The sequence below is a fragment of the Amborella trichopoda genome, chromosome 1, assembly GCF_054954075.1.
Source record: "Amborella trichopoda isolate Santa Cruz 75 chromosome 1, AtrichopodaSantaCruz75HAP2 v2.0, whole genome shotgun sequence".
NCBI lineage: Eukaryota > Viridiplantae > Streptophyta > Magnoliopsida > Amborellales > Amborellaceae > Amborella > Amborella trichopoda.
The window spans coordinates 23,149,012-23,175,071 of NC_142336.1; the positions used below are offsets into that span (position 1 = coordinate 23,149,012).

General features: G+C 35.7%; 1 protein-coding gene across 2 annotated transcripts; it reads left to right on the forward strand.

The window, feature by feature from the left end:
* The first annotated feature begins 10,061 nt into the window (after positions 1 to 10,061).
* LOC18432727 (BTB/POZ domain-containing protein POB1) lies at positions 10,062 to 25,819 on the forward strand. Of its 2 annotated transcripts, none has more exons than XM_006842831.4 (6): positions 10,062 to 10,340; positions 17,437 to 17,586; positions 18,482 to 18,603; positions 18,682 to 18,745; positions 19,293 to 19,572; positions 24,779 to 25,819. In XM_006842831.4, the coding sequence occupies exons 1-6, from the start codon at positions 10,070 to 10,072 to the stop codon at positions 25,599 to 25,601; spliced, it is 1,710 nt and encodes a 569-aa protein (XP_006842894.2). In that variant the 5' UTR covers positions 10,062 to 10,069; the 3' UTR covers positions 25,602 to 25,819. The 2 variants fall into 2 exon arrangements, with proteins under 2 accessions (XP_006842894.2, XP_020522005.1); XM_020666346.2 differs by having other exon boundaries at positions 18,485 to 18,603.
* Positions 25,820 to 26,060: the final 241 nt, after the last annotated feature.

Consider the following 26,060-nt stretch of genomic DNA (forward strand, 5'->3'; position numbering starts at 1 on the left):
CGAGATAATGAAGTCGCTTACATGATAAGACACTTGCGTTACTTACGCATCAACCCGGAATTCCTGCTATAAAACCTTGAATACGGAGATAAGAAACATAAAGATCGAGATCGACCCAGTAGCTTCTCATACTGAACCTAAATAGAGTAGTTCTACTAAAAATATTTGGAGGACCCACTTTCCATTGAGATTACTATTTGCGTACATGCTGCAGTTTCTTCATGGAGGACCAATTTTATTTGCCATGAGGCAATGAAGAAGATGGCCAACCTTATTTATAAAAAAAAAATACAGCCATGGCATAAGAAGGTGAGGAGAGTACGATGAGGGACTTAATGGAACGATCAAGAGAGAGACTCTTATAAAATTTTAACACCTTTCATAAAGGTGTCTTAATTACATATACTGAAGTTTATTGGGTTGCCGGTGAGGAAGCATCTCCTTAAAACAACACTTTTGTAGAAGTTGGTGGAGCAAAGGTCTATATTGGCAAAATGGGTCCTACGTAAGGGTGTTGGAGATGCTACCCTCTTGTAAGATAAAACATAGTGCAAATGCAGTGTAGACCATAAGGTCTACACTATAAAAATAGACTTGTACCATATTCAAAAATATTAAAATATAAATAAATTGTTTTGAACTATTTTATTTAACAAAAAGGCTAATTGTCCTGCACGTGTTTCAAAAGACCTCTTCCCAAATATATCAGAAAAGATAAAACTAATGGTCTCTAAAGACCAAAATGTTCATATGGATCACCACACTATAAAGAGTTATTTAAACACTTTTTTTTTTTTTTTCAAAATTTTAGGATTGTTACATTCTTCCCCCTTTAAAGAAATTTAGTCCTCTAAATTTGTGTACTTGATTACTGAAAAAAATAGGGATATTTTTTCTCCGATTTTGTCTTCTCGTTCCCAAGTCGACTCCTTTCTCGAATGGTACTGCCACAATATACGGACTAAAGGAATCTCCTTGTTGCGCAACACTTACACCCTCCTATCCAATATCAAAATTAGCTGTTCAATGAGGGATGGATCATTCCTGATCGGTAAAGGTTTATATTTCAGGACATGGGATGGGTCCGGCTGATATTTTCGTAATGAGGACACATGGAAGACATTATTGATGTTTGCCAATTCGAGAGTGGTAAGGCAAGTCTATAAGCGACGCCTCCGACTCTCTCAAGGATTTCAAAAGGTCCGATGTAGCGGGGGTTCAACTTTTCTTTAACTTTAGCTTAATAATGTAGTATAGATAAACCATAAATTGGGTAAAAGAACTAGGGGATAAATTTACAAATAAATTGGGAACCTTGTTTGAACTTGGCGTCTCTAGATGGATCTCCTCTTTGTTGTCAGATAATGGCCTCCCTTGATGGGTCTCCTGTTTCTAGTACAAAATTAAGAATTATTATATCCGATGTTGCTTTCACATATAGAGAGAGAGAGAGAAAGTAGGATTTTGGGTTGGTGCAATGAAAAAAGAAGGAAAAAAATGGCCCTTTTCATGTGGACCTCAACCCAATTGTAAGGGTGGAGACAGGTGAGGTCGGGGCGGGTCCGAACCGACCGGACCTAATCAGACCCAAAGATTTAAATATCTCATAGTTAAATATATCGTAAATTGGGACCTAAAAATATAATGTGGGACCCAGACCCAGACTCGAACTCGAACCCGATTGCACCCATACCCTGGACTAGGATACTATTTGGGTCCAAGATTTGGACCCTAGCCCAACCCAACGGGACAAGTTTTGTGGACTTACACCCAGACTCAGGTCGAGTCCCACGTCAAGTCTATGTATAAGGCCGAAGCTTTAAACAATCAAAATAAGGTGCACCTTCACACAGTGACAAGAAATGTGGCTTCAATACTAGAAATCTTTGTGATAGCCTTAAAAAAAAAATTCATCTCTAATTATAAAATTCAAAGCTTCAAAAATAGTGTAGATCGAGCAAATATATGAAAACTTGAAAATCTTGAAAATTGATAGTACAAAAATGCATTATAAGATGACCTATTTCCAAAACATCAAATCCATTTTTTCTCATGTTCATGTATCTTGAGGTCGAGATGATCAATTTGAGGATTTTTGGGCATCAAAACAACCTCCTCTAGTGAAAAATTTGAGGTGCGCCTTAATTTGATTGTTTAGAGCTTCGCACTTGTTTAAACTTTTTCTTTAACTTAATATTATTGAAATTTTAATTTAAAGATAAGCACATTAATAATGAGCGTAAATTAAGAATCTTGACTTATAGCAAAATTTCAATAAAAATTTCACTAATAAGTTCCCTTAAATAAAGTGTATGCAAAAAACATAAGCAATGTGTTTCCTAAAAAGTAATATATCAAAACAATCTTATATCTCAAAATAATAAGCAGAGTTAAAAATCTTCTTCTTTTTTTTCATGTTAACCTAGAACTAGGAATTCAATTGTGACATTCAAATTTGCTTGAGCATTTTGTTGCTTTCTTTATGCATAGAGAAGTTTGACTCATTACATATTGTTAGTTTTTATTTTTTATAATTTAGTGGTATATATATAGCATTTTGCATGGACAATTATTTTACATATTTATGTTTTTGTGTTTTGTTTTAGTTAACTGCAATCCTATACTAATGGTCATTTTAATCTTGTTATCTTTGAACAACAGTCATAAACATTGGTTTACAATTTTTGTTATTTACTAACATAGTTCTTTCCTTAAGTATTGTTGTTGTTTTTTCATTATATGCTCCAAATAATCTACGATATATTTTGTATTGTGACAACAAAGTAAATATTATTGATGGATTTATTGAAAGTTTAGACAATAAATTGTCAAGTATTCCTATGTGACACTAGATAAGGCCATAAAATAATTGTTCAATGGCTTTAATGTATCTATACATGTCACACCCCAAGAATTTACAATACTATTATTCCTGAGATGTGACGGACAAAACATATATACATCTATTGATAGGACAAATTTACAGTGGCGAGGTCTTACATAGTAAGTAAAGAAAGCTAGCACAACAACAGTATCTTCCAAGGTTGATCTTGACTAGCACTCAAAATGAATCCGTAGTTATCCTGAAAAAATGTTTACCATAGTTTGATGAGTTTGGCTACTCAGTAAGTGATCATCATAATCCTAAAAATAATCATGATTGAAAGATATCAATATTTTCCAAAATGAGATCTATTAATAGAAATGCATCAACAATTTCACTTTCAATAATTGCATAATTAAGTATAATCCGAGTAATTGAAATGCTTATAATACTTTTAACGACAGTACATAATTCAAAGGATTTCACAAAATACCCTACTGGCGTCCCAAGTAGGTCACCTATATACCCCATCAGCGTCCTGATGGGTCCACTTAATCCCTATCGGCGTCCCAGATAGGTCCACTTAATCCCTGCAAGTCCACTTATACCTCACCGGCGTACCGGATGAGTCCACTTAATCCCTACCGGCGTCCCAGATAGGTCCACTTATACCTCACCGGCGAACCGGATGAGTCCACTTGCATACTTAAATTATTTCTAAATCTCTTTAAACATTCGAAAGCAGCAATATCATGTACTCAACATATCACTAAAATCATTAATATGAATTTCACTTAAACCATTAATAACAATCACTCTATATAACATTTCAAAAATAACCAATCAAATATCTTGGGCTCAAATTTAGAAAGGTAGCAGTTTGTAAAGGCATTCTAGCACAATTGCCAATTTAATATGTATAGAAAAACTCTTATAAAAATTCAAGAATACAGAATTATCACAATTTATGGAATATCAATTCACAAATAAACATTTCACAACAATACTATAATCAATTGCAAAAATGTCAATTTTTAAATAATACGGCAGTTATTTGCACATGAATTTTACAATGTCTAAATATTCAAAACAGTAGAAAGAAATATCACAATTTTACTAAAAGCAGAAATACCACATTTATTTCTAACAATAAACAAGAAAAATAAATAAATTTATTTTTCTAATCTACAGCATTCAAAATTTCTAACATAGATAAAATATCACAATTTTTATTAAAAAGATTATTTTTCATGATAATGAGGTCACGTGCGCATAAAATTTATCGCACCTAAAATTCATGATAATAAGCAGAAATAATTATTTCATTTTATTTTTAAAAAGAATGGATTATTTTTCGAGACAATGAGGTCACTTACACATAAAACTGATAAAATAAAGATCCTAGACGGAAATATCACTATTTATTAAAAATAGACTATTTTTCAGAAAGACGATGTCACTTACACACAAAACTTATAAAATAAAGATCTTGGACGGAAATATCACTATTTATTAAAAACAGACTATTTTTCAGGAAGACGATGTCACTTACCCACAATTATTTGAGAGGGAGCTTCCGATAAAAAAATTCGATTCGAGAGAGAAGTTCACTGTGTTTCGACCAGAGAGAGAGATCTCAAAATTTTGTTTTAGGGTGGGAGTGCTCACATCCCCTATGTAAATTCTTATAACGTATTATTATATTATTTTATTACGCTCTACCTCATACATGAGGTGTCGCGTTAAAAGTCTGCTTTTAACGTACGAAAACCACGTTCGCTAAAGGACGTTGCCAGCGGCAAGCAGGAAGCAAAAGCAAGCAAGCAAAACAGGCAAGCAAAAGTTAAACGAAGTAACAGTTTTTGAAAATAGTGATGGTCCCTAAGGACCATCATATTCAAACAAACCATCACCTATTTAAAAGCATCTTTTCTCCTTTTTCTTTTTTTTTATTTAATTTTTGGATTGTTACATTACAATAACTGCAAATCTTAATCCTGTATTATATCATCTTTATATATCTTATCTTCTCACTTTGTTTTTTTAGGCAAATTCGAAATATTCACGAATTTATAACTTATCTTATTTTTTGGCGATCCTCATTTTTTTACCTGATTTTTTCCTCCAACTTTTGACACAAAACCGATTTATTACTAATGTGTTGGTTTGTCGATATATAAATATTCCCCAACTTGCTAACTATGGTCCCAATATGGATTGTACCCAGGTTGATAAATTATTCTAGGTGTGTTTTACATAAGGATGTAGTTTGGCTGAGGCCCTAAACAATCAAATTAAGGACACCTTCAAATAGTGCCGAAATAAAATATTTCAGCATCATCAATCTTTCTATTGCCCTGACACAATTAAAAATTTCAAAATAATGTAGATCAAGCATATTTATAAACACTTGAAAATTGACAGTTTAGATAAATACATTACAAGATGCACCATTCCTAAGACTTGAAATCTTTTTTGTCTAATGTGCATAATCTTGAGGTCGAGATGACTGAATTTGGGGATTTTATAGCAATGAAACGGCCTCTTCTAGTAAATTTTTGATGCGTGCCTTAATTTGATAGCCTTACTCTTACATAAACTTTTTCCTTTAGATAAAGGAAAAGTGTTAAGTGAGTTGGCCGACTCGCACCACTTTTGTGCAGTCTCGTTGCAAAATATATCGCAAGGATGTATTTTCAGTCCACAATTTTAGAGTTCAATAATCTCAATCATGACAAGGATCTAAATTTGAATTTTTTTTTTAAAAAAAAAAATATAAATGTTATTTTTTGAAATTATTTTCTTCACCTTCTATTTTAACTTTTAGTGGATGTAATATTTTTTGACTTCTATCTTAGAGATGGATATTGAATAGACAACATACTACACGATAAATAGGTGAGTCAGGTGACTCACCAAAACTGTTTCCTTAGATCAATGTTCGCAAAATCGAACCGAAACGGTTAACCGGACATGAGCCCGGAAGTGGTTTAATTGGCCTAATCGGTAAATCGGCCGATTAAACCGTTTTAACTGGGCAAGTCCCGGACATTCAAAAAATTGTTGAAAAAATAAAAAAGATACAAAAAATATATATACTAAATTATGGTAAGCATATAAAGAATTATTAAAACAAAACACGTTCAAATGAAGTTGAAAATTAATGAAAAAAAATAGATTTTAACGAATTGATTTTTGAATTAAAGTGAGTATTAATGACAAAATCAATTTTTAATCTTTACCATAATACAACTAATATTAAAAAATACATTACAAACCAAATTCTTTATTTTTAGAAATTTATATACATTTTTTTGAAAAACATATTTAAATACCAGTCGATCACCAAAACGGCCTAAAATTGGAACCGTTTGGTTCCGATCTAACCGGGAGGTTAGCGGTTAGATTGCCCGATTTTTCTAACAATGCCTTAGATGCGGCGAAGCCCGCATATGTAGAAATGCGGTCTATTAATAAATTTATTTTTGAGATGGATTTTTGGACTTAATTTTTAAGGACATGCAATCTCTAACATGGAGATCATGAAAATGAAAAAAAATAAAAATAAATAAATTTTAAAAACTAAAAATAATAATTCTAGTAAAAAAACATTTAGACCGTTAATTTCCATTGTTTTTAGATAAAATATCTACTTGCATCCATCTTAAAAGATGGATGCTTTACACTTTCTGGATGGCATATGTAGAAATGAGGTTCAGCTTGTATGAAACAATTTTCCTTAGATAAATTCCCTATTGTAATGAAAAGGGACCGTACGGTAATAGGTGAGTCTGAGTCCACCAAAACGGTTTCATACAATGGTTTAAAAACCGGATCGATGACCCGGATCGGGCTTTTAAAAAACTGATCCGGATTGGAGAATCGGTTATCCGGATCGGAGAATCGACGATCCGGATCGGAATCGGGTGAATCGGTCAGAATAAAGCTTCAAAAAAATCCGAAAAAATTATTAAAATTCATTATAAATATTGTTTTTTAGGAATTCAATAAAAAATGAGGGTACTCCATTAAGAATTTTCATGTTTTTGAATGAATATGCGAATATTGATATGTTCTTCCCCTGCATGAACCGCCATTCAACATTTAATTTACATCACACAAAAGGATAAACATAGAATTATAATGGAATAAGTATATCAACATACATGGACTACAATAAAGCATAAAATTAGTAACATACGATCTAAATTAAGATGTAAAAAGTTTAAATTAACCTGACAGTTCAAAAAGAAAAATAATCACCATATGTAATGATAATATGTTGCGGTAGTTCATGTAGTCATATTCGTTGTTATTTGTTATTGCAAAAGGACAATAATATTTTCGTACATATCAATTACAAACATTTAGAATAATACAAAATGCAAGCTCCAAACATGGCTACAACTCAATTATCAAGAACATACATTTTTTGCATTAAAAAATTAATAATAAAAACAATTCTTCAAAGAGCCGGCTAACATCAGTCATTCCAACTAAAAAATCCATGAACAACAGATAAAAAAAATACAGTTTTGTATTGAAAATATAATAACATGCATTTTTTTGCATAAATAATCCATCAACATACAATTTTTTCAACAAAAACTTTAACAATAAAAATTTAAAATATGGTTTAATACCTCATGATAATTAAAACCTTGTCACGATTTTCACATCTTTTCGGAAAATCATCATTTTTCAAAAAATTCGATCATGGAAAAAAAAAAAAAAAATTTACAGCAAACTCAAACAATAAAATTTTAAAATTGGGTTTAAATGTTTAATACATCATGATAATCAAAACTTTATCACGATTTTCACATTTTTTCGAAAAATCATCATTTTTCAAAAAATTCGATCATGGATAAAAAGAAATAAAAAAAAAAAGTACAGCAAATTTTAAAAAAATTCGATCATAGATTAAAAAAAAAAATTAACAAATTTTCAAAAAGTTCGATCATGGATTAAAAAAAAAAAATCATAAATTTTCTAAAAATTCGATCATGGATTACAAAAAATTCGATCATGGATTACAAAAAATTCGCTCATGGATTACATAAAATTCGATCATGGATTACATAAAATTGGATCATGGATTACAAAAAAAAAAAAAAACATAAAAAAACAAAAAATTCGATCGTGGATTACAAGAACAGAAAAAAACAATTCGATCATGGATTACAAAAAATTCAATCATGGGTTACAAAAAAAAAAAAAACACAAAAAATTCGATCATGGATTACAAGTAAAAAAAACAAACATTTCGATCATGGATTACAAAAAAGTCGATCATGGATTACAGAAAATTCTATCATGGATTACAAAAAATCCGATCATGGATTACATAAAATTCGATCATGGATTACAAAAAAGTCGATCATGGATTACAGAAAATTCTATCATGGATTACAAAAAATTCGTTCATGGATTACATAAAATTCGATCATGCATTACAAAAAAAAAAAACAAAAAATTCGATCGTGGATTACAAAAAAAGAAAAAAACAATTACATCATGGATAACAAAAAATTCAATCATTGATTACAAAAAACTCTATCATGGGTTACATAAAAAACAAAAAACAAAAAATTCGATCATGGATTACAAAAAAAAACAAACATTTCGATCATGGATTACAAAACATTCGATCATGGATTACAAAAAATTCTATCATGGGTTACAAAAATAAAAAATAAAAAATAAAATTCGATCATGGATTACAAGAAAAAAAAACAAACATTTTGATCATGGATTACAAAAATTTCGATCATAGATTACAAAAAATTCTATCATAGGCTACACAAAAAAAAAAAAAAAAAAAAAAAAAAAAAGAAAAAATTTGTTCTTCACAGAGTCGTTTTACATAAGCGATTTTAACTCAAAAATTCACCTCCAAGTGAATAAATTACATCCAATTGACTATATTTTCTGATAAACAACAATATAAGGAATCAAAAACCTAAATTTTTAACACATTATTTCAAATATATCATGAAAACAAAATCAAAAGGCGGAAAAAAAAAAAAAAAAACAGCGGAATTTGGTTCCGCAGGCATCTCACTGTTCATATCAAATTTCTTGCTGTAATTGATCAGATTACGTAAAATTGAAAATTTTAAATCATACTAGACACAATAAAGATTAAAAACCCTAATTATTGAACTCATTTTGTTCAAAATATGCCGTGAAATAAATCAAATGGCGGAAAAAAAAAAAAACCCAAAGTTCTTACCTGTTTTTGTGAACCGAAGCCTTCAATCTCAAAAAACTCTGTTTTTCTCAACGATTATCACAAATTAGTAACAAAAGCTTTTGATTCACAGCTTTAAGATCAATATGCCTACAAATTTTGAAAGATTCATGCCCTATTTGGCATGAAATTTCAGAAATGGCGGAAACCCTAAACCCCGAATTTTTTTTGATCCAAAAACAACCAATTTTTCCACCATTTAATCCTTGAAAAATCTGAATAAAGCTGTTTACAGCCTGCAAAACAGATCACATGCCGAAAAAAACAAAAAAAATGATAAAAAAATGACAAATTTGAAAAAATCCGTGAAGAACACTGTGCAACCCGTATTCTTTACGGACTCGCCGATTCCGCACAGTGAATCGGCGAGTCACTGTGCGGAATCGTCCGGTTCTCTCTAGAACCGGACGATTCCCGGTTTTTGAACCGATCCGGTACCTTTTTAGTGAATTCCGAGTCGAACCGGGCGAGTCCGGTTCGACTTGGCGATTTTTTAAACGCTGGTTTCATAAGATAAATACCTTATGTTTGTAGTGACAAGGGAAAAATAATTGAGAATAATTTTTGTACACCCCGTATTTTGGTAGTCACACCAGGGAAGTAGGAATTTGATTGTTACATGGGGTGAAATCTGAAATAGTGGAGAGGTGCCAACAAAGCATTACCGAATAATGATGCACAACACAACGGATGCATGAACCCTTATAGCCAGTGCACCGCACTGACGTATCCATGCGTCCTTAAGAAACGGGTGCGGATTGGATAGTTACCTCATTTTGGTTCAGTGTTACAAATTTTAGAGAAGGCGATTTCAGACAGTTGTACAAATCGAGAGAGAGAAGGCGTGAAAGTAAGGGTTCGTTTCTTGCCCTTTTTCTATTTGGAGCTCTGCTTTGCCATCAACTTTTTAGGGTTCCCCTCTCCTCCTGTACTAAAATCTCCCCTTTTTCCTCCTCCTCTTGTTCAGTTTCATAGAGAAAGAGAGGGGGTGGATGAAGAAGGAAACAGGGGTAGATCTGTTCGAGCCTCCTCGAGGTGTAATGGATTCTGAGTATTCGGGAGGTGGGAGTGGGGCTGGGGGTTCGACGGCCAATTTTGCGTTTGCGTTCAATGATAGCAATTTCTCGGACCGCATTCTCAGGATAGAGATCATATCAGGGTTGATGGAGAGCAAATCTGAGGGCGAGGGTTGCAATAGCATCGCTGATTGGGCCAGGAATCGCAAGCGCCGCAGGGAAGAGATCAAGAGAGAGAACAACAATGGTAGGCGTTTTTGTCCCTCTCTCTCTCTGTCTCCAATTGATCGTTTCATTTTTTGTATTTCTTCATTTCCTTTAAATTATCTATAGCTATCCTGGAAAGTTTGATGGGTATACGATTCAGGAGAGGTACATGATGAACTGTTTTTCTTTCTTTCTCTTTTCTCCAGTTTCTTTTTCTCTTGGTTTATTCTTGTTGGTATGATGGATGGAAGGGAATTAAATATATTATCTGATATTTGTAAAGTTGGAAAAAGGCATGATGATCATCTCATATTTGTAAAGTTTTGTGGTTTTGGATTTGTATGCTATAAAGTAAGTTGGTTCTCATTTTTGCTTCTGTAAGGTGGAATATTTTATCAGTTTGAGGTGTTGGTCGCTTCCTTGTATTGGGTTTCTTCATACTACTGTTGAGAACAATGAGAATTATTGGGTTTAAATTTTTGGTACTCTGCATATGAACCTTTTGGCACACAACAATCACCAAATCTCTTGGGGGCCATCAGGCTTAGGAGTAATGCGCAACATACAAAAGGATAAGAATCCCAAAAAGTTTACTGTCCTTCCAAAAACTGCAGGTCAGCTGCGACCAATGGATCTCTGTACACACTGGACCAGAGTACAGAGAGAGATGTAACATGTATTCTCGAAAAATAGAAAGACATAACATTTATTCCAAGTCTCAGCTCCTATTTTGGGGCTGGCAAGTTACCTGTCCATTTTGAAACAACAAAATTATCGAGTTGTTATGGCTCCATAAATATATATCAAAAATATCGAACCTTTAAAAGAGACCCCAATTTCCTCATTTCTTATGTTTGTAGTATGTAGTACCTGCTATCAGAGAGGAATATCTGTTTCTCTTGATTGCTCTTGATTTCTCTTCAAGAAGGGGAGGCAATTGGGATTTATCTGTGGAACCACCTTGAAAAAGGTGATTATATTGTATTAAAAGTACGGAAAAAGATTACATAAGGTGTGAACCTCGTAAAGATTACATAAGGTGTGAACCTCGTACTACTGAAGTAAGGTGCACCTCAAAAATCCTCTAGAAGAGAGTGTTCCGATGTCGCATAACTCTCCAATTGGTCATCCCGACTTACTATGTATGAATATGAAAGAAAATGAATGTCAAGTCCTAAAAATAGTGCATCTTGTAACAAGTTTTGTGGACTGACTGTTTTCAAGATTGTCAAGTATGTATAGATTTGCTTGATTTGTACCATTTTTGGAATTTTAAATTTCATAACTACGGATGAAAATAGATTTTCAAGCTATCATGATATTTTCGACACTGAAACTACATCTCCAAGCAAAGTTTAGAGGTGTGCCTTACTTCTACAATATAAAGAAGGCACCATATATAAACCTCACCCTGAAGGTAAAAAGCATTATATGTGTATATTATCCAAGAATTCACCTTTCTGAGCTTTTTCCGAGTTTATGGAATATAGGTTTCTAAATGAGCTTATTTTTTATTTTTTTGAATGGTGCATCATTATCAAATTTGTTATTCAGTTATAAATTATGAAATGAGATTTCTATCCGTCCACCATTTTAAGATGGGAAGGATACTATAGTACTTGTTCAACGTCAAGAATGGATAGTTGGGGAGGTTCAGCTCTCTATTCGTTTTCCATCAAAACTTATAATAGACTTTGAGCTGTGAAAAGACACTCTTCAGCCATCTGTTGTTGATGTCAGATGGTCTCAGGAGCTGTTTGTATCCATGCAAGATATAATCAGGTACCATCATATACTTCCCTTTTAGGAATATTGGATAGAGTATAATTCAATCTACCTATAGTTCAAAAGTTTCTATCTCTAGATTTGAGTATAGTTCGTCATTGCAAAAGTTATCAATGGTTCAATTTTCTTTGTGAATCGTTTTATAGGAATGGATTCTTTGGAATTATGATGCTATGGGTGAGACAAGTACATCATTTCCTGATTGGAATTTTTGAAAAAGAATGTTGTATGATTAATATAAATTATTATAGAGGCCAGTTATGCAAGTAAATATGGTGTTAAGCATTGATACCATATTCAGAAGAATTGTTTAAGCTCTTCTAGTTCAATTATAAGTGATTTAATTTTCATACAAGAATCCTTGTTTTTTGAACTTTACAAGGAAATTAAATAGTTTATGGCATTGTTTTAAAATTCGGTTGAGTTGAAATCCGACTCGCCTGAGTAACTCTGCCTCAGCACCCTGCCGAGGAGAGTTCTGTGTACAAAATCGGGTATACAAGAAAAATATAAAAACTATAAATATATTTTACTGAATTGCTAAGAAATTATGTATCAATATTTTTATATATAATTTTGATGTTTTTGATGACGATTTACGAATTTTTCTTGTTATATTCTCTAATTTTTAAATTTTCCTTCGTATGGATTTGTATGAATTGTTTCAAGCTATATATCAATTTTTTTCATTCTCCATTTTCTATGAACATTTTTCCATCATGCAAAAGATAAATGATGCACATATACAATCAATTATTACTGATTTTTAAATATTTTTAAATTTTAAATGCACACATATTTTTGCAACTTTTTCCTCGGCTCGGGCAGGGGCCGAGTCCCAAATCCGAACCAAGTTTTTGCATAGTGATTTGTCAGAACTGTCGAGGAATTTCAATGAATAGTTGAATAAAAGCTGATGAAGAATAAATATTTGAGTGTGGAATTTTCTAGTATTGACCAAGTATATGCAGATTAATCTATGATTTGGTGAGGTCATATCCCTAAGAACTATCGAGGACATTGGTTCTGTTTCAAAGTTTCTTGTGATTGAGTATTGACCGAGTATATTTTTTGGTATATTTTGGAAGTCAGTTATTGGTGTGGTGCTACACTTCATGTGGATGCAATGATTGGTTCCCACAATATGAGGGTCGGATTTGTTCAATCTTTTGTACATCAAAACTACTTCAATGGGCAATCCTTTCTTCCTCCCTAAGGCTTTAACTCATCAAGGTTTAGGTCGTGGTATTACTATAGAACGTCCTTATTTAAAGCAGGTCCCACATGCTCATATGCACTTTGGGGCCTGACCTGGACCCTAAGGATTTGACAGTGGGCTTATTATAATGGACGTTATTGGCCCATAAGATGATACCATATCATCGCAAAACCATTTTGCTTTAGCTTTATTATTTATTGTTAGTGTGTGACTATATGATGTGATCTCTGTGGAGGTTTTAGCACCTTAGCATTGGTTCAGTGTTGCACACTCCTGTTTCTTTTGCTTGGTGAATATTTTGGGGTGGCAATCAGTGTCAGCTGGTGCTTGGAGAAAGATACACTGTTGCCTTGGGGATTGATTTTATTAAGATCTTTGATAAATTTTGTAAAATTAGGGCAGTCTAGATGGGACATAAGAATAGGAGGCCCAATCTGTTGGCTGGCAAATTGGTATACATGGCTATATACAAATGGCAATTTGGAACTCTTATAAGTCAATGTTGTGGGAACTTAGACATGCATTGCTAAAAAGATTTCAAAGACTTGGACTTATCCGTATTGAATCATTTTTAAATGAGCTTGTAATTTTTCTGTGGATGTATGCGCTCCACAAACTTTGCCATTGCCGGTCCCAAGCCGGTCATGTCAGTCCCAAGCTCAGATAAAGGAGGGTTATGTTAGGTAAGCAGCCCGTAAAACTTTGCCACATCTTTTCATGAATTTTGAACCAATTGGCAAAACAAGATTTGTGTAGCAGACTCCCAATAGTTTGGAGAAAGCTTGGATGATGATGATAATGATGATCATTTATGTACTCCACAAGCGGCTGATGAGGTTTTAGAGTGTATAAGTTATCTTGATGTTGTCTTATATGCACATCCAAATGGTCCCAAATTATGTAAGTAGAAATATGGGCACTTTAGAAGATTGGTATGGATATGTTGGGTATTTGAAAGGGGATTCTTTCTTCTATTCAATCATTATAAATTTTTAGTAACTTGATTTCTTTATTGGACTTTAGAAGTAGAAATGTGAAAGGAAGGAAAAAGGTAAAGGTGATCATTTGCATCCAGTTGTTCCCTTGGGGGCTCTCTTCATCATTGTCTATCATAGAGGAAAGTTGCTTTGCTTATCCCTGTATTTGCTAGGCTCAATTTTTTAAGTGGCCTTGCTCTTTGTGAGAAGCACCTACAAACTTTCTAGCGGTATAAATGAAATTCAAATCATCCAGCTACTGAATTGAGTCCGTTCAATGTCCTAGCTTTGAATTTATGGAGTGGACTAAAGTGTGGCTTGCATCACAAAAGACAACGCAAGTAAATTACAAAGAATATGTGGAAACTGTTGGAATTGTTATTGTTATTATTTTTTTTGGGGTGGGGGGGGCGTTGGGGGAGATTCAGGAAACTACAAACCACATAAGAAAGAGAAATATGGTGCATGTTGCATGTATTAAGGAGATGTTTCCTTGTCAGTTTTTTGTATCTTTGAGTTCAGATGAAGATTTTGGAAATGGAAAATTTTAAGATATGATAAATGATAGGCTACAAAAAAATATTACACCTCTTTTTTCCCCACTTAACATAAATAAATAATTATTCTAGTGCAACTTACAGAATAACTGTCATGCATCGTCATATGTTACCTGATATTTGATGTTTAATCGTTTCACCAGGTAATTTTGTCACATTCCATTTGGACACTATGAATGGATAAACTTTTAGTAACATATATTTGTGGCCACTAACAGTTTTGTAACATTGTGTCTATAGCACACATCAAGTATAAATTCTACGCACAGCAATATAGAGGTACTTCCATAAAAAAAAAGGTTTCTAGGGTGGACATGTGGTAGAGGAGAGAGGAGTTAGCGGAAAGGAAACCAAGCCTCTCTTCATTCCTGTTGTGCAACTTGGCATGACACGGGGACATGCTACCCTGACAGGCATGAATGAATAACGGAATACATTTTTTGTTTCTAATAGATAATGAATTTATGATTATTTTATTCTTTTTGTCTGGTCAAGCATTATTCTGATTGGAATTAATGGAGTTTTGAACTATGGACCTGGGTCAGAAGTTGCTAGGGCCCGAACCAGAGTCAGGCAAACCAACTCGGCCGCGTAAGAGTGAGACTCGGTCTTATCTGAAAATAAGAGAAAATTTATCAAGATGCCTATTAGAGATGAAGTATTTAAGATTTTACCAACTTGCAACTATTCCAACTCAAAACCATGTTTTTTTCAATGGGTATTTTGAAATTGAATCAAAAGATATGGGTAAGGTGTTGAATTGTCAATCTCTCGTAGGTAATTTGATAAATTTCCTCAAATAAATGAACAAAAACCTTGGAAACAGGCTGCTATCTCCAATCATGCTCGGTGAGTTTTAACTAACTTAGCATTAGAGATTTGGAGTTTTACTTGAGTTACTAACTGCTGTTCTTCATGCGACAATTGTAGCTTGACTGATAAATTGTATCCCAGCTGAGGCTTTTTTGCCAGTTGCACTAGATTTTAATAATTCAAAAATATCAGTACTGCATGAATCATTTGTTGCCATTACCAGCACGATTAATTTTTTTTCTATATGGCACATGATAATATTCACGGTTGAAATATCAGCCTAGGCTTGGGCTTGGGACTCGGCCCCTGCCTGAGCCTAGTAACTCAGGTCCGAGTAGACTCACCTGAGTACTGAAGAGGCATGAAAATGCCTTTAAAAATATACGCAAAACCACAAAACAACTGAAAAGTAGGGGAAATAAAATTTGCGAAGAGGGAGCGCGAGAGTGAGAAAGAGCATTTCCGTAGGGAGAGGGAAGGGGGACTTTGCTTGGTAGAGAGAGAGAGGGAGAGAAAGATTCATGCCTTCTTCGTCCAATAATTCTGATATGGCTTCCTCCTAATTCATACAAAAACTCTTAGAATACTAGATTGATCCAGAAATTAGGGCTTCGAGATAGAGGGATTCAAAAAATTACGGTTTGATGGAGAAAGAGATTCAAGATGTTTGTGAAACTAAGATTGAGAAATAGGGTAAGAGAGAGTAGGTTTATGAATAGAGAAGAGTGAGAAAGAAGGTTAAGCGGAGCTCTGAAGAAAGTGACAGAAGGTTCAAGCAATTAGGATTGAGATAGGAGAGAGAGAGAGGGAGAGATAAAAAGGGGATTTCCGTCCTTTTTTTCTTTTCTCTCTGTAGCAGTACTAGGTTGAGTACTTTCCGGACTAGCTCGAGGATTATAGTACCCGGGTGAGTCTACTGTAATTGAGTGGGTCCGTAGAGTACTTGCCATGTCCCATGTATCCGAGTATGTAGACAACCTGCCAAGGCTGAGTAACTCAGTTCAGTCTTTTAACACTGATCATTTTTATATTTTTACTTTCACATACATCATTTTCCATCTAACCTATATTCATCAGCACTGGCAGCCATAGTAACATCTCAAGAATGATGAATGAGCTTTTCATTATACTGTCTGCACAGTACCAACACATGTACTTAGGATTCTGTTTTCATGCCTTAGCATCTGTTCTATCCGCAGATCTCTGTCCTGTCTGCCGATCTGTTCTATGTATCCATGTTAGTTGCAGGCTTGCAGTTCCAAACAGGATCCAAAGCAGAGACCTTCCAGCCGGAGTTGAATCTGACAACTACCATTCCAGCTGTCATGTTTGTTTCCTATGTATGATAAATTAAAGTTAACATCTCTAAATGGGATACAAACCTGTGTGCATCCAACTTGAGTTAAATCAGACAACTGCTGATCAAGGCTTTCATGTTTGCTTTGTTTGCCACAATGTATTTGTTCATGTCAGTGTTAAAACTTGGCAAGTCCCACTGCGTCTCACGCAAGTTATTCGAAACTGGCACCTTGTCAGTTACTGATAATCCAAACTTTGTCTACCTGAATCTGACCTGAGTTTGTGAAGTCTGTAGCAAGTATGCCCATGTCTTCAAAAATCCAGCCAATATTCTTCGAAATAATATGGTTTTTTAAAGATGGGACATGGCAAGCTGACTTGGACTGGGCCCAACTTCACTCTATATGCCTCTGCTTGTAATTTTTGAAACCCTGGTGGAACCGCTCTATGCTGATGGTTCCTGCTCTGTTTTTTTTGTTATTCCAGTGTCGGAACTTACTGTATGCCACGGGGATCAGATATTGAACACTAATCAGCCAAACATTGAGGATGGGGTGACATATGAAAACCAGGATGAGGAAGATTTTGCAATGGTGGAATCACCTTCAGGTTTTGCAATGCTTACGAGCCCCAATGGTATAGTATCTTGCAACTTTAATAATAGGATCACATGTACACATTTCTAATCATCTGCACATTCTAATATATCCAACGTGAATTGAAGTTATTATGCAAAAGTGAGGAGCCTGTAACCATGAATACATTTTATTGTCTTACACAATCTTTGGTATAAATGTATTGCCTTGAGCATAATACCTGAAGAACTTTTAATCAATTCTGAAATTTTGGAAGGTTATGAGATTTTAACTATCTTGAAATAAATTTATGAAAATTACATAACCGTTTAGTTTTGAAGAAGATTTTGCAATGGTGGAATCACCTTCAGGTTTTGCAATGCTTACGAGCCCCAATGGTATTAGTACCTTGCAACTTTAATAATAGGATCACATGTACACATTTCTAATCATCTGCACATTTCTATTATATCCAATGTGGATTGAAGTCATTATGCAAACCTGAGGAGCCTGTAACCATGAATACATTTTATTGTTTTACTCAATCTTTGGTATAAATGTATTGCCTTGAGCATAATACCTGAAGAATCTTTTAATAAATTCTGAAATTTTGGAAGGTCACGAGATTTTAATTATCTAGGAAGAAATTTATGAAAATTGCATTACTGTTAAGATTTGAACAGGTTCAGATGTTATCATTCAAAAATGAAGAGTGTCTATAAATGACGATTTTTAAAAATTTAAATGAGTTTGATCTAGAATTAGTGGCTCTAGCACAAAATATAAAGGGTTTCCACAAAAATCCTGATTTTTTTGGAAGTTTGTGGTTTTTATTATTTTTAAAGAAAATGCTTCATAGCATAAGATGTGAGTTATACATTCACTTATGGCAGTATGCTGCTTTCTTTCTTTTTTTAACTGTTACTGGTAGTCTAGCTTACCTTTTTACCTTGTAGAAGATGAGGCGGCACACAGCAGTGATTCGTCTTCGAGCATGGATTGTTCGACCGTTCTAAGAGTTACAAAGATACACATCAGCTCTGCTATTTTAGCTGCAAAAAGCCCTTTCTTTTATAAGGTGAGATACATACATGTTCCCAACTGGTTTATGTACCTTTTTTACTAGAATTGCTCAACACTTGACATTTTTTTGAAGCTCTTTTCAAATGGCATGCGAGAATCAGAGCAGAGAGATGTGACATTACGTATCAATGCATCTGGTGAGTTAATATTATTTGCAAATGAATGACCAAATCACCTGTGCCCTTGTATTGTCAAAAAAAGTAGGCTTCTTTTCCTATTCTATAAATGAGTATTTTGTACATTGTGACCCAGATGATTAACTTTTTTGCATCTCAATTTCTTCATCTATTATTTTGGACCATATCCTTATGATTAACTTGTTCTCAGCTGATAGTTTACGTTTATATGGCATTGTATGTTACAAAAAGCACATGGGCCAATATGGCCATATTCGGAATTTAAAAAGAGTAAGTACTTCCATCTAATCCATACTTATTCATAAAGCAGAGGAATAGAATAGTGACTGAAATTTTGAATTGAGTCCTAATTTGGGTTCTATATTTCAGGGGTTTCATTTTTTTTGGGCCTTTTGCATATCTGGTGAACTAAAATTTAAAAACTGCTTTTATAATAGAAGCCAATTGTTATATTCTCGTTCTTCATGGGTCTTCCATTGAAATGTATGTGGAAAAAGTCATATAAAAGAAAGGAACACTGACCCTGATATACTGTATTTTTTAACAGAGGAGGCTGCCCTCATGGAGCTACTTAATTTTATGTACAGTGGGACACTGTCAACTACTACTGCTCCAGCATTGCTAGATGTACTGATGGCTGCTGACAAGTTTGAGGTTGCTTCATGCATGCGCCACTGCAGCCGGTTGTTGCGTAATCTCCCAATGACACCAGAATCTGCTCTTCTCTATCTTGAGCTTCCTTCCAGTGTTTTGATGGCAGAAGCAGTTCAACCTCTTACAGATGCAGCTAAGCAGTACCTCGCCAAACGTTACAAGGACTTGACTAAGTAAGCTTTCTTTCTTACTTGAAACGGCTATTAATTGGTTGTGGTTGTTATCACACTATTTATTAGGATTATAGTTTGCTTTTGACATGGAATTGGACCATGTGTCCACACATGTATATGGGGAAGGGTAGATTTTCCGGACTACTTTTTGGAAATGCATATCTTAAGGCTAATACATGGAATATCATATGCCAGCTGTGTACTTAAAAGTAATAACTCATTACGTTATGTAAGCTCTAGTGGTCTCAATTAGTAATTAATTGGCCCGGCCAATATTTATCATATGGCTGAATGTTAAATACCTGCACTGGAAATTAACCTATTCTTGGCTTATTCACATAGCACTGATTATTAGTCTATCATTTCTCAAGTAATTCCTTCAGTTTGATAATCTTGAAATGGCCTTGCATCATTAGTGTATGTTGTATTAAAACACTTTAAATCTCATTAGTTTTCGGCCTGGTTGGCATTTGGGTATATGGATCTGATCTTAAAAAGAACCTACTTCATAAAAGATTATGAAACGTCCAAATAGGAAATGGATCTTTGTAACATGGTGCAGAACATTGAGCCTTCTGTTGGTTTTGTCGAACCGTGACTCCTTGAACATTATGTAGCAAATGCCAGTGAACACATTCCTTCCATTGGGACAAGCCTCAATTCTTGCTGGTGTGGCTGGCATTGGTAAGAGGGAAACGGCAAGTGGCATGGCTACTAGTCAGTGGAAGGGAGAACACAGCTATTAGCAATGGTGTCTCAGTTAGAAATTTGTAGAGAGGAGCTTCGGCATGGAATCGATATTGAGCGGGTAGGAGACGTTCACTTTGTTAGGTGTGTTTTTGCAAGGAGCAAGTAGGAATTCATGGGACAGATTGTGCACATGAGGTTCTGGGTAAGGATTGCGCATCTTCTGTGATGTGTCCCTAGATCAAGTCGATAGCCTTTGGCTCTTTCTGTGATATTTTGAGATGGCCTCCTAAATGAAAACCAACGTGGCTAAATCAAAAGTTACTGCAGTGGTTGTTCCTCACGATCAATTGTAAGCTTTTGCAAATACTCTAGGTTTCAGGGTAGAATTGTATTCCTCCCAAATATTTAGGATTGCCTCGGTGCATAGGAAACCTTGCAAAGCCCTCTAGCACCCAATATCAAAAAATTCCATAGGCGGCTTGCCTTTAGGAAAGCTCGATTTCTCTCTGTTGGAGAGGAGTCACTCTAATCAAAGCTACCTTGTCCAACATTCCCATCTATTTTTGTCTTTGTTTCTTATGCCGGCATCCATCATTAAAGACTCAGAAAAGTTGATGAAAGCTTGCTTTGGTCTGGGGGAGAGTCTAAGAAGAAGAAGATTTTCTTATCTTGGGAAAAGGCTTATTAAATTCAAAGCAATAGAGGAGAGAAGGTCCTTTTCTGGCTGGATACCTGGGTTGGTCATCAACCTCTAAAAGATCAATAGCACAACTTTTTTAACATAGCAAATTACCCCAATACCCCTGTAGCTCAATGTTTTCAATATTCAATCGTAGGTACCACCTGGAAAATGCCACTGTAGCTTAATGTTTTCCAAATTCAGACATAAATACCACCTGGAATCGAGCGTTGCATGGTTATGAGATCCTTGACCTCTTGAATACTCATAGCACTCTTCACAATTTCTCTGTTACCAATAGTGGCAGTGATAGGGTGGTCGAAAGACTCACGTGCGGCTCTGTTTCTTTTTTGAAACCACTAATGTTTGTATTGAGTAAGGAGTTGCACAAGTCACAAAAAATAGGCTTCCCACAACTGAGCTCTAATACAAAAACCACCCAGGAGGTTGCGAGGGGCAAAAAATGCTATAAAAGCAAGTAGGTACAAAAGAACAAAGGACCATAGAAAACAAGAAGAAAAGGTTCCCTAATCTACCACACGAGATGCTCCTTCCTTAGCAAGTGTGTCGGCTGTGTGGTTCGCCTCACGCCAAGTATGAACCCATGAGATGTGTATATGCCTGCATATATCGAAGATTTTGATAAAAAACATCTGCTAAACTCTAAGGGGGGTAGCTTCGCCTGAGGCCCAAATGATGATATTTTTGGAGTCTCCTTCCTCGATTAGGACTGTGCTCCAAAGTGGATTGAAGTTCTTGAGACCTTCCAAGAGAGTGAGAGTTTCCGCCATAGTGGAATCAGCTCGGCGATTTCTGTTTCTTCAGATTTCTATAGCTTTCTATTCCTTCGTTCAAGAAAGCCCTTTGTATTGTTTCTTCCAACCCTACCGTCTGTAATAAAGCGTGGTTGACCCCTCAGCTATTTCAAAGTCCAAGATTCACTTGGTTTGTTATTTCTCAACATAATTTAATGATCAATCATTTGATGAGAAGAGGTTTCAGCTTTGCAAATGGTTGCTTCCTCTGTGAAGAAGCTGAAGAAACCCACAACCATCTATTCCCACATCGTTGCTATTTTATCTTGATTTGGCTTAGGCTTCTGCAATATCTCAATTGGTTATAGGTCAAGATTTCAATTGATTATGGGTCACCGAAAAGTCCATAAAAAAGCTATTCATAGACTTCTATTCACCTCCCTACATGTAGATGGGCCTATTTTTGTGGACAGTTTCGATTCTTACTACACTTTTGGGCTATTTGGGAAGAACAAAACTGCAGAATTTTTCATAGCAATAATATAACAGCTTAGGCCACTGCTGAATATGCAAGAGTTCTCATTTTCTCATGGGCAAGGAACTTCAAAGCGTTTAAATCTCTCTCAATGGCAAATTTTAGATGCAATTGGGCCTACATTCTCACCCTCAAACCCTTACAGAAGTCTAGATCCACCTCTTGGATACGCCAAGCCTAGCTGTTATCAAACATAACATTGAGGGATGCTCCCTTGATAACCACCTGGCTATTGTGGTTATGGGGGGTATTTTACAAGATTCACAAGGGGACACTAACAACTTTCATTGGGTATTATGGCTTTGGGGATTCATCTTGGGCAGAAGCAAATGCCATTCTCTAAGGGACGAAAAGAGTCAACGATGGTTACTGGAATCTTCCACTAAAGGTGGCAATTCTGCATCAGTATCTGAGTTGGCAATTCGGTCAACGAATCTTCATGGAACCTGATTCCTTAAAAGTTAGGAAACTTGCTTCCACCTTTATGGTATCTTGATCCGACTTTTTTGGACTCCAGATTCCACAACATCAAATATACTGTGGTTCATAATTGCACAAAACTGTGATTCAATGAACACAGAGTGTCTCTTCCAATTTTTAAGAATATTGATCGCAGTTATTTAGAATCCAGTCTTGGCAAAATCTCATAATTCAAGTATGTATATCAAAAACAAAATCCCATTTTCAAGTATATATGAGATAATATTTGTATGTTTTGTAAACGCGAATACCGATTCCTTTGTGGAATAGTGAAACATTCTGTTACTTCATTTTTTAACTAATTTATGATCAGTGTCTAAAAACTGTCTAGGTGTTTATGAATTCTACATAATATGATTCCTAATTGATGATCAGTGTCTAAAAACTCTCTGGGTGTTTATAAATTCTACACAATATGATTCTTAAATTCAAATTTAATATCTTGTTATTAAAGTTTCATTATTAATAATCAAGTACTTTTCTTTATTCAATCTAGAACCTTAGTAAATCAAAAATCTATTTTTTAGGGCACTCAACCTTTGATTCAATATCTATAGGGAACCATGATTGAGGCTACTCAATATATGAATATTAATACAAAGGCAACCCTTGTGCAAGATTTTAGGACCATCGAGTACCTTGATTTCAATACCCAGGGAAACCTTGCATAAGCGTACTCAATACATCGGTTCAAATACCAAGGAATTCTTGGTTAATGTTACTCTTGAACTTCGAACCTTTTGCCCTATGAAACTCGTTTCTTGATGATTTCCGATGTGGTTTCAATTAGTTGGGTATGCGATTCAGAAAAGGTAGGAATCTTGATTTCAATTGGGTTTGTGTGCGATTCCCAAAAAATATGAATATTGATTCCTGCGATATGCATTGTACTTACGGCGCTTCCTACCATAGGAGTCTTTAGCTGCTCACAATTATGTGCTTCCGATTCCTAAAACACGTTGAAATCTCTTGTACTTCCAACAACTATGGATTCAATTCATCCCAGGGAGAACATCTTTACATCAAACCTTTTTCCCTATGAAACTTGTTTCTTGATGATTTCCGATACGGTTCCATTTAGTTGGGTATACGATTCAGAAAAGGTAGGAACCTTGATTTCAATTGGGTTGATGTGCGATTCCCAAAAAAATATGATTATTGATTCCTGCGATATGCATTGTACGAAAGGCGCTTCCTACCATAGGAGTCTTTGGCTGCTCACAACTGTGCTTCCGATTCCTAAAACACTTTGAAATCTCTTGTGCTTCCAAAAATGTTTCCTTATGGGCCTCAGGGAAGTCTTCTGGTCCCTTGCAAAATTCTCCCATTTTCTTCATATATTTCACTTGTGAAGGCTTCTTCAAGTCGACTTCCATCATAGTTGGCAGGAGGCCAATACAGCAGCTGTTGCTTTAGCTAAAGGAGGGGCAGTCTTGAGATACGTAAACTGCCTAATTGTTCTGTCATCCTTCTGACCCTACCATTCATTTTCTATAATGTTCTCTCTCCTTTTGCTTAGTCTTTTTTACTCTATTTTTCTCCCAACATTTCTCTCCCTTCTTTCTCTTCCATCTCTACTTACCTTTTCCCTTTTTCCTAACTCGTCTATTTTCTTCCATCTCCTACTTACCTTTTCATCGCTTTTATCTCCCCAATCTTGTCCATCTCTATCGCTTTCTTACAGTTCTCTGTTTCTTCCCATCCTCTCCACTTCTCTTTCCACCCTTCATTTCCCCTCTAGCTTGTTTTGTTGATTTCCTTTCCAGCCCTCTCTACTCTCCTTTTCTCATACCTTTTCCCCTCCTCACCTTTCCTTTTTTCTCTCTACCTCTCTTGCAAGGTTTTTAAGTTCCTGTTTATGTAATGCCCCCACCTTTTGTCTGTACAAGGCCTCTCTGTTTTCTTTTCATTTTTGGTTTGTCAGTGTTTTTACAACTTTGTAAAGCACCCGACCTTTGTGCTGACTCATCCATCTCTCATCTGACACTTTCATAAACATATCATACATGTTATCGTTTTTTTTAACAAGAAGGAAACACTTGGAATAATGAGATGTTGTATGTCCAGGTTCCAGGAGGAGGTGATGGCCCTCCCTCTACCCGGTATCGAAGCAGTGCTATCGAGCGACGAGCTGCAAGTAGCAAATGAAGATGCTGTGTATGACTTTGTCCTTAAGTGGGCACGCGTGCAGTATCCCAGGCTCGAGGAGCGGCGCGAGGTCCTTGGCACACGCCTCGGCCGCCTCATCCGCTTCCCCAACATGTCAAGCCGCAAGCTGAAGAAGGTGCTAGCTTGCAACGACTTCGACCATGACCTAGCCACCAAGCTTGTGATGGACGCCCTTTTCTTCAAGGCAGAGACTCCTCACAGGCAGCGGGCCCTCATGGCTGAGGAGTCCGCCAACCGGCGCTTCGCTGAGCGTGCCTACAAGTACCGCCCCGTGAAGGTAGTCGAGTTCGATTCCCCCCACACACAATGCATTGTCTTCCTCGACCTGAAGCGCGAGGAATGCGCTGCACTCTTTCCCACCGGCCGTGTCTACTCTCAGGCCTTCCATCTTGGGGGCCAAGGCTTCTTCCTCTCTGCCCATTGCAACATGGACCAACAGAGCTCATTCCACTGTTTCGGCCTCTTTTTGGGAATGCAAGAGAAGGGCTCTGTCAGCTTCGCTGTAGACTATGAGTTTGCGGCAAGGTCAAAGCCTACGGCTTGGGAGTTTGTGAGCAAGTACAAGGGCAATTACACCTTTACTGGGGGGAAGGCAGTCGGATACCGCAACCTCTTTCAGATGCCATGGACTTCATTCATGGCAGAGGACAGCCACTATTTTGTGAATGGTGTGCTTCACCTGAGGGCTGAGCTCACCATCAAGCCGCAGGCACTGTGTTGAGTGCGGTGGCCTTTTCTCTGTGATGTTTATTTTCTTTTTGTAATTGCCTTTTGCCTTTGGGGCCTGGGCTGGCTTTAGTTTAGCCCATGGAGGGGAGTTTTAAAAAGGTGTGCTAATGCGCTTGTTGTTGGGTGCTACGCTCATCGGGAACTTGCTTGACGCACTTGTCCATTATTGTAGTTTGAATGCAGCTGCTGAAAAAAAAAGTTGAAGGTGCATTGGATGATCCCAAGGCATGTGGCTCTTACGTACTTGGATTGAAGCAAGGAAACATTTATCTTCAACCCAACTGCATGTGGTTGTTTTATTACTGGTATTTTAAGGTAGGTTAAGCTGGCTGGATGGTGTTTCCATGGTAATCAATCCATCCCAATAAATTCCTTCTGCCCTTATGTTTAAATTAAACTAGTGATATGCTCGTGTTAATTATAAAAATAATTATTTATTTTGAAATGATAA

Bases quoted from the DNA above. Each gene is read 5' to 3' on its own strand.
- LOC18432727 (XM_006842831.4), top strand. From the start codon at position 10,070: ATGAAGAAGGAAACAGGGGTAGATCTGTTCGAGCCTCCTCGAGGTGTA. The intron at 10,341-17,436 runs GTAGGCGTTTTT...TTGTTATTCCAG, and splicing joins CAAGAGAGAGAACAACAATG to TGTCGGAACTTACTGTATGC. The intron at 19,573-24,778 runs GTAAGCTTTCTT...TTGTATGTCCAG, and splicing joins CGTTACAAGGACTTGACTAA to GTTCCAGGAGGAGGTGATGG.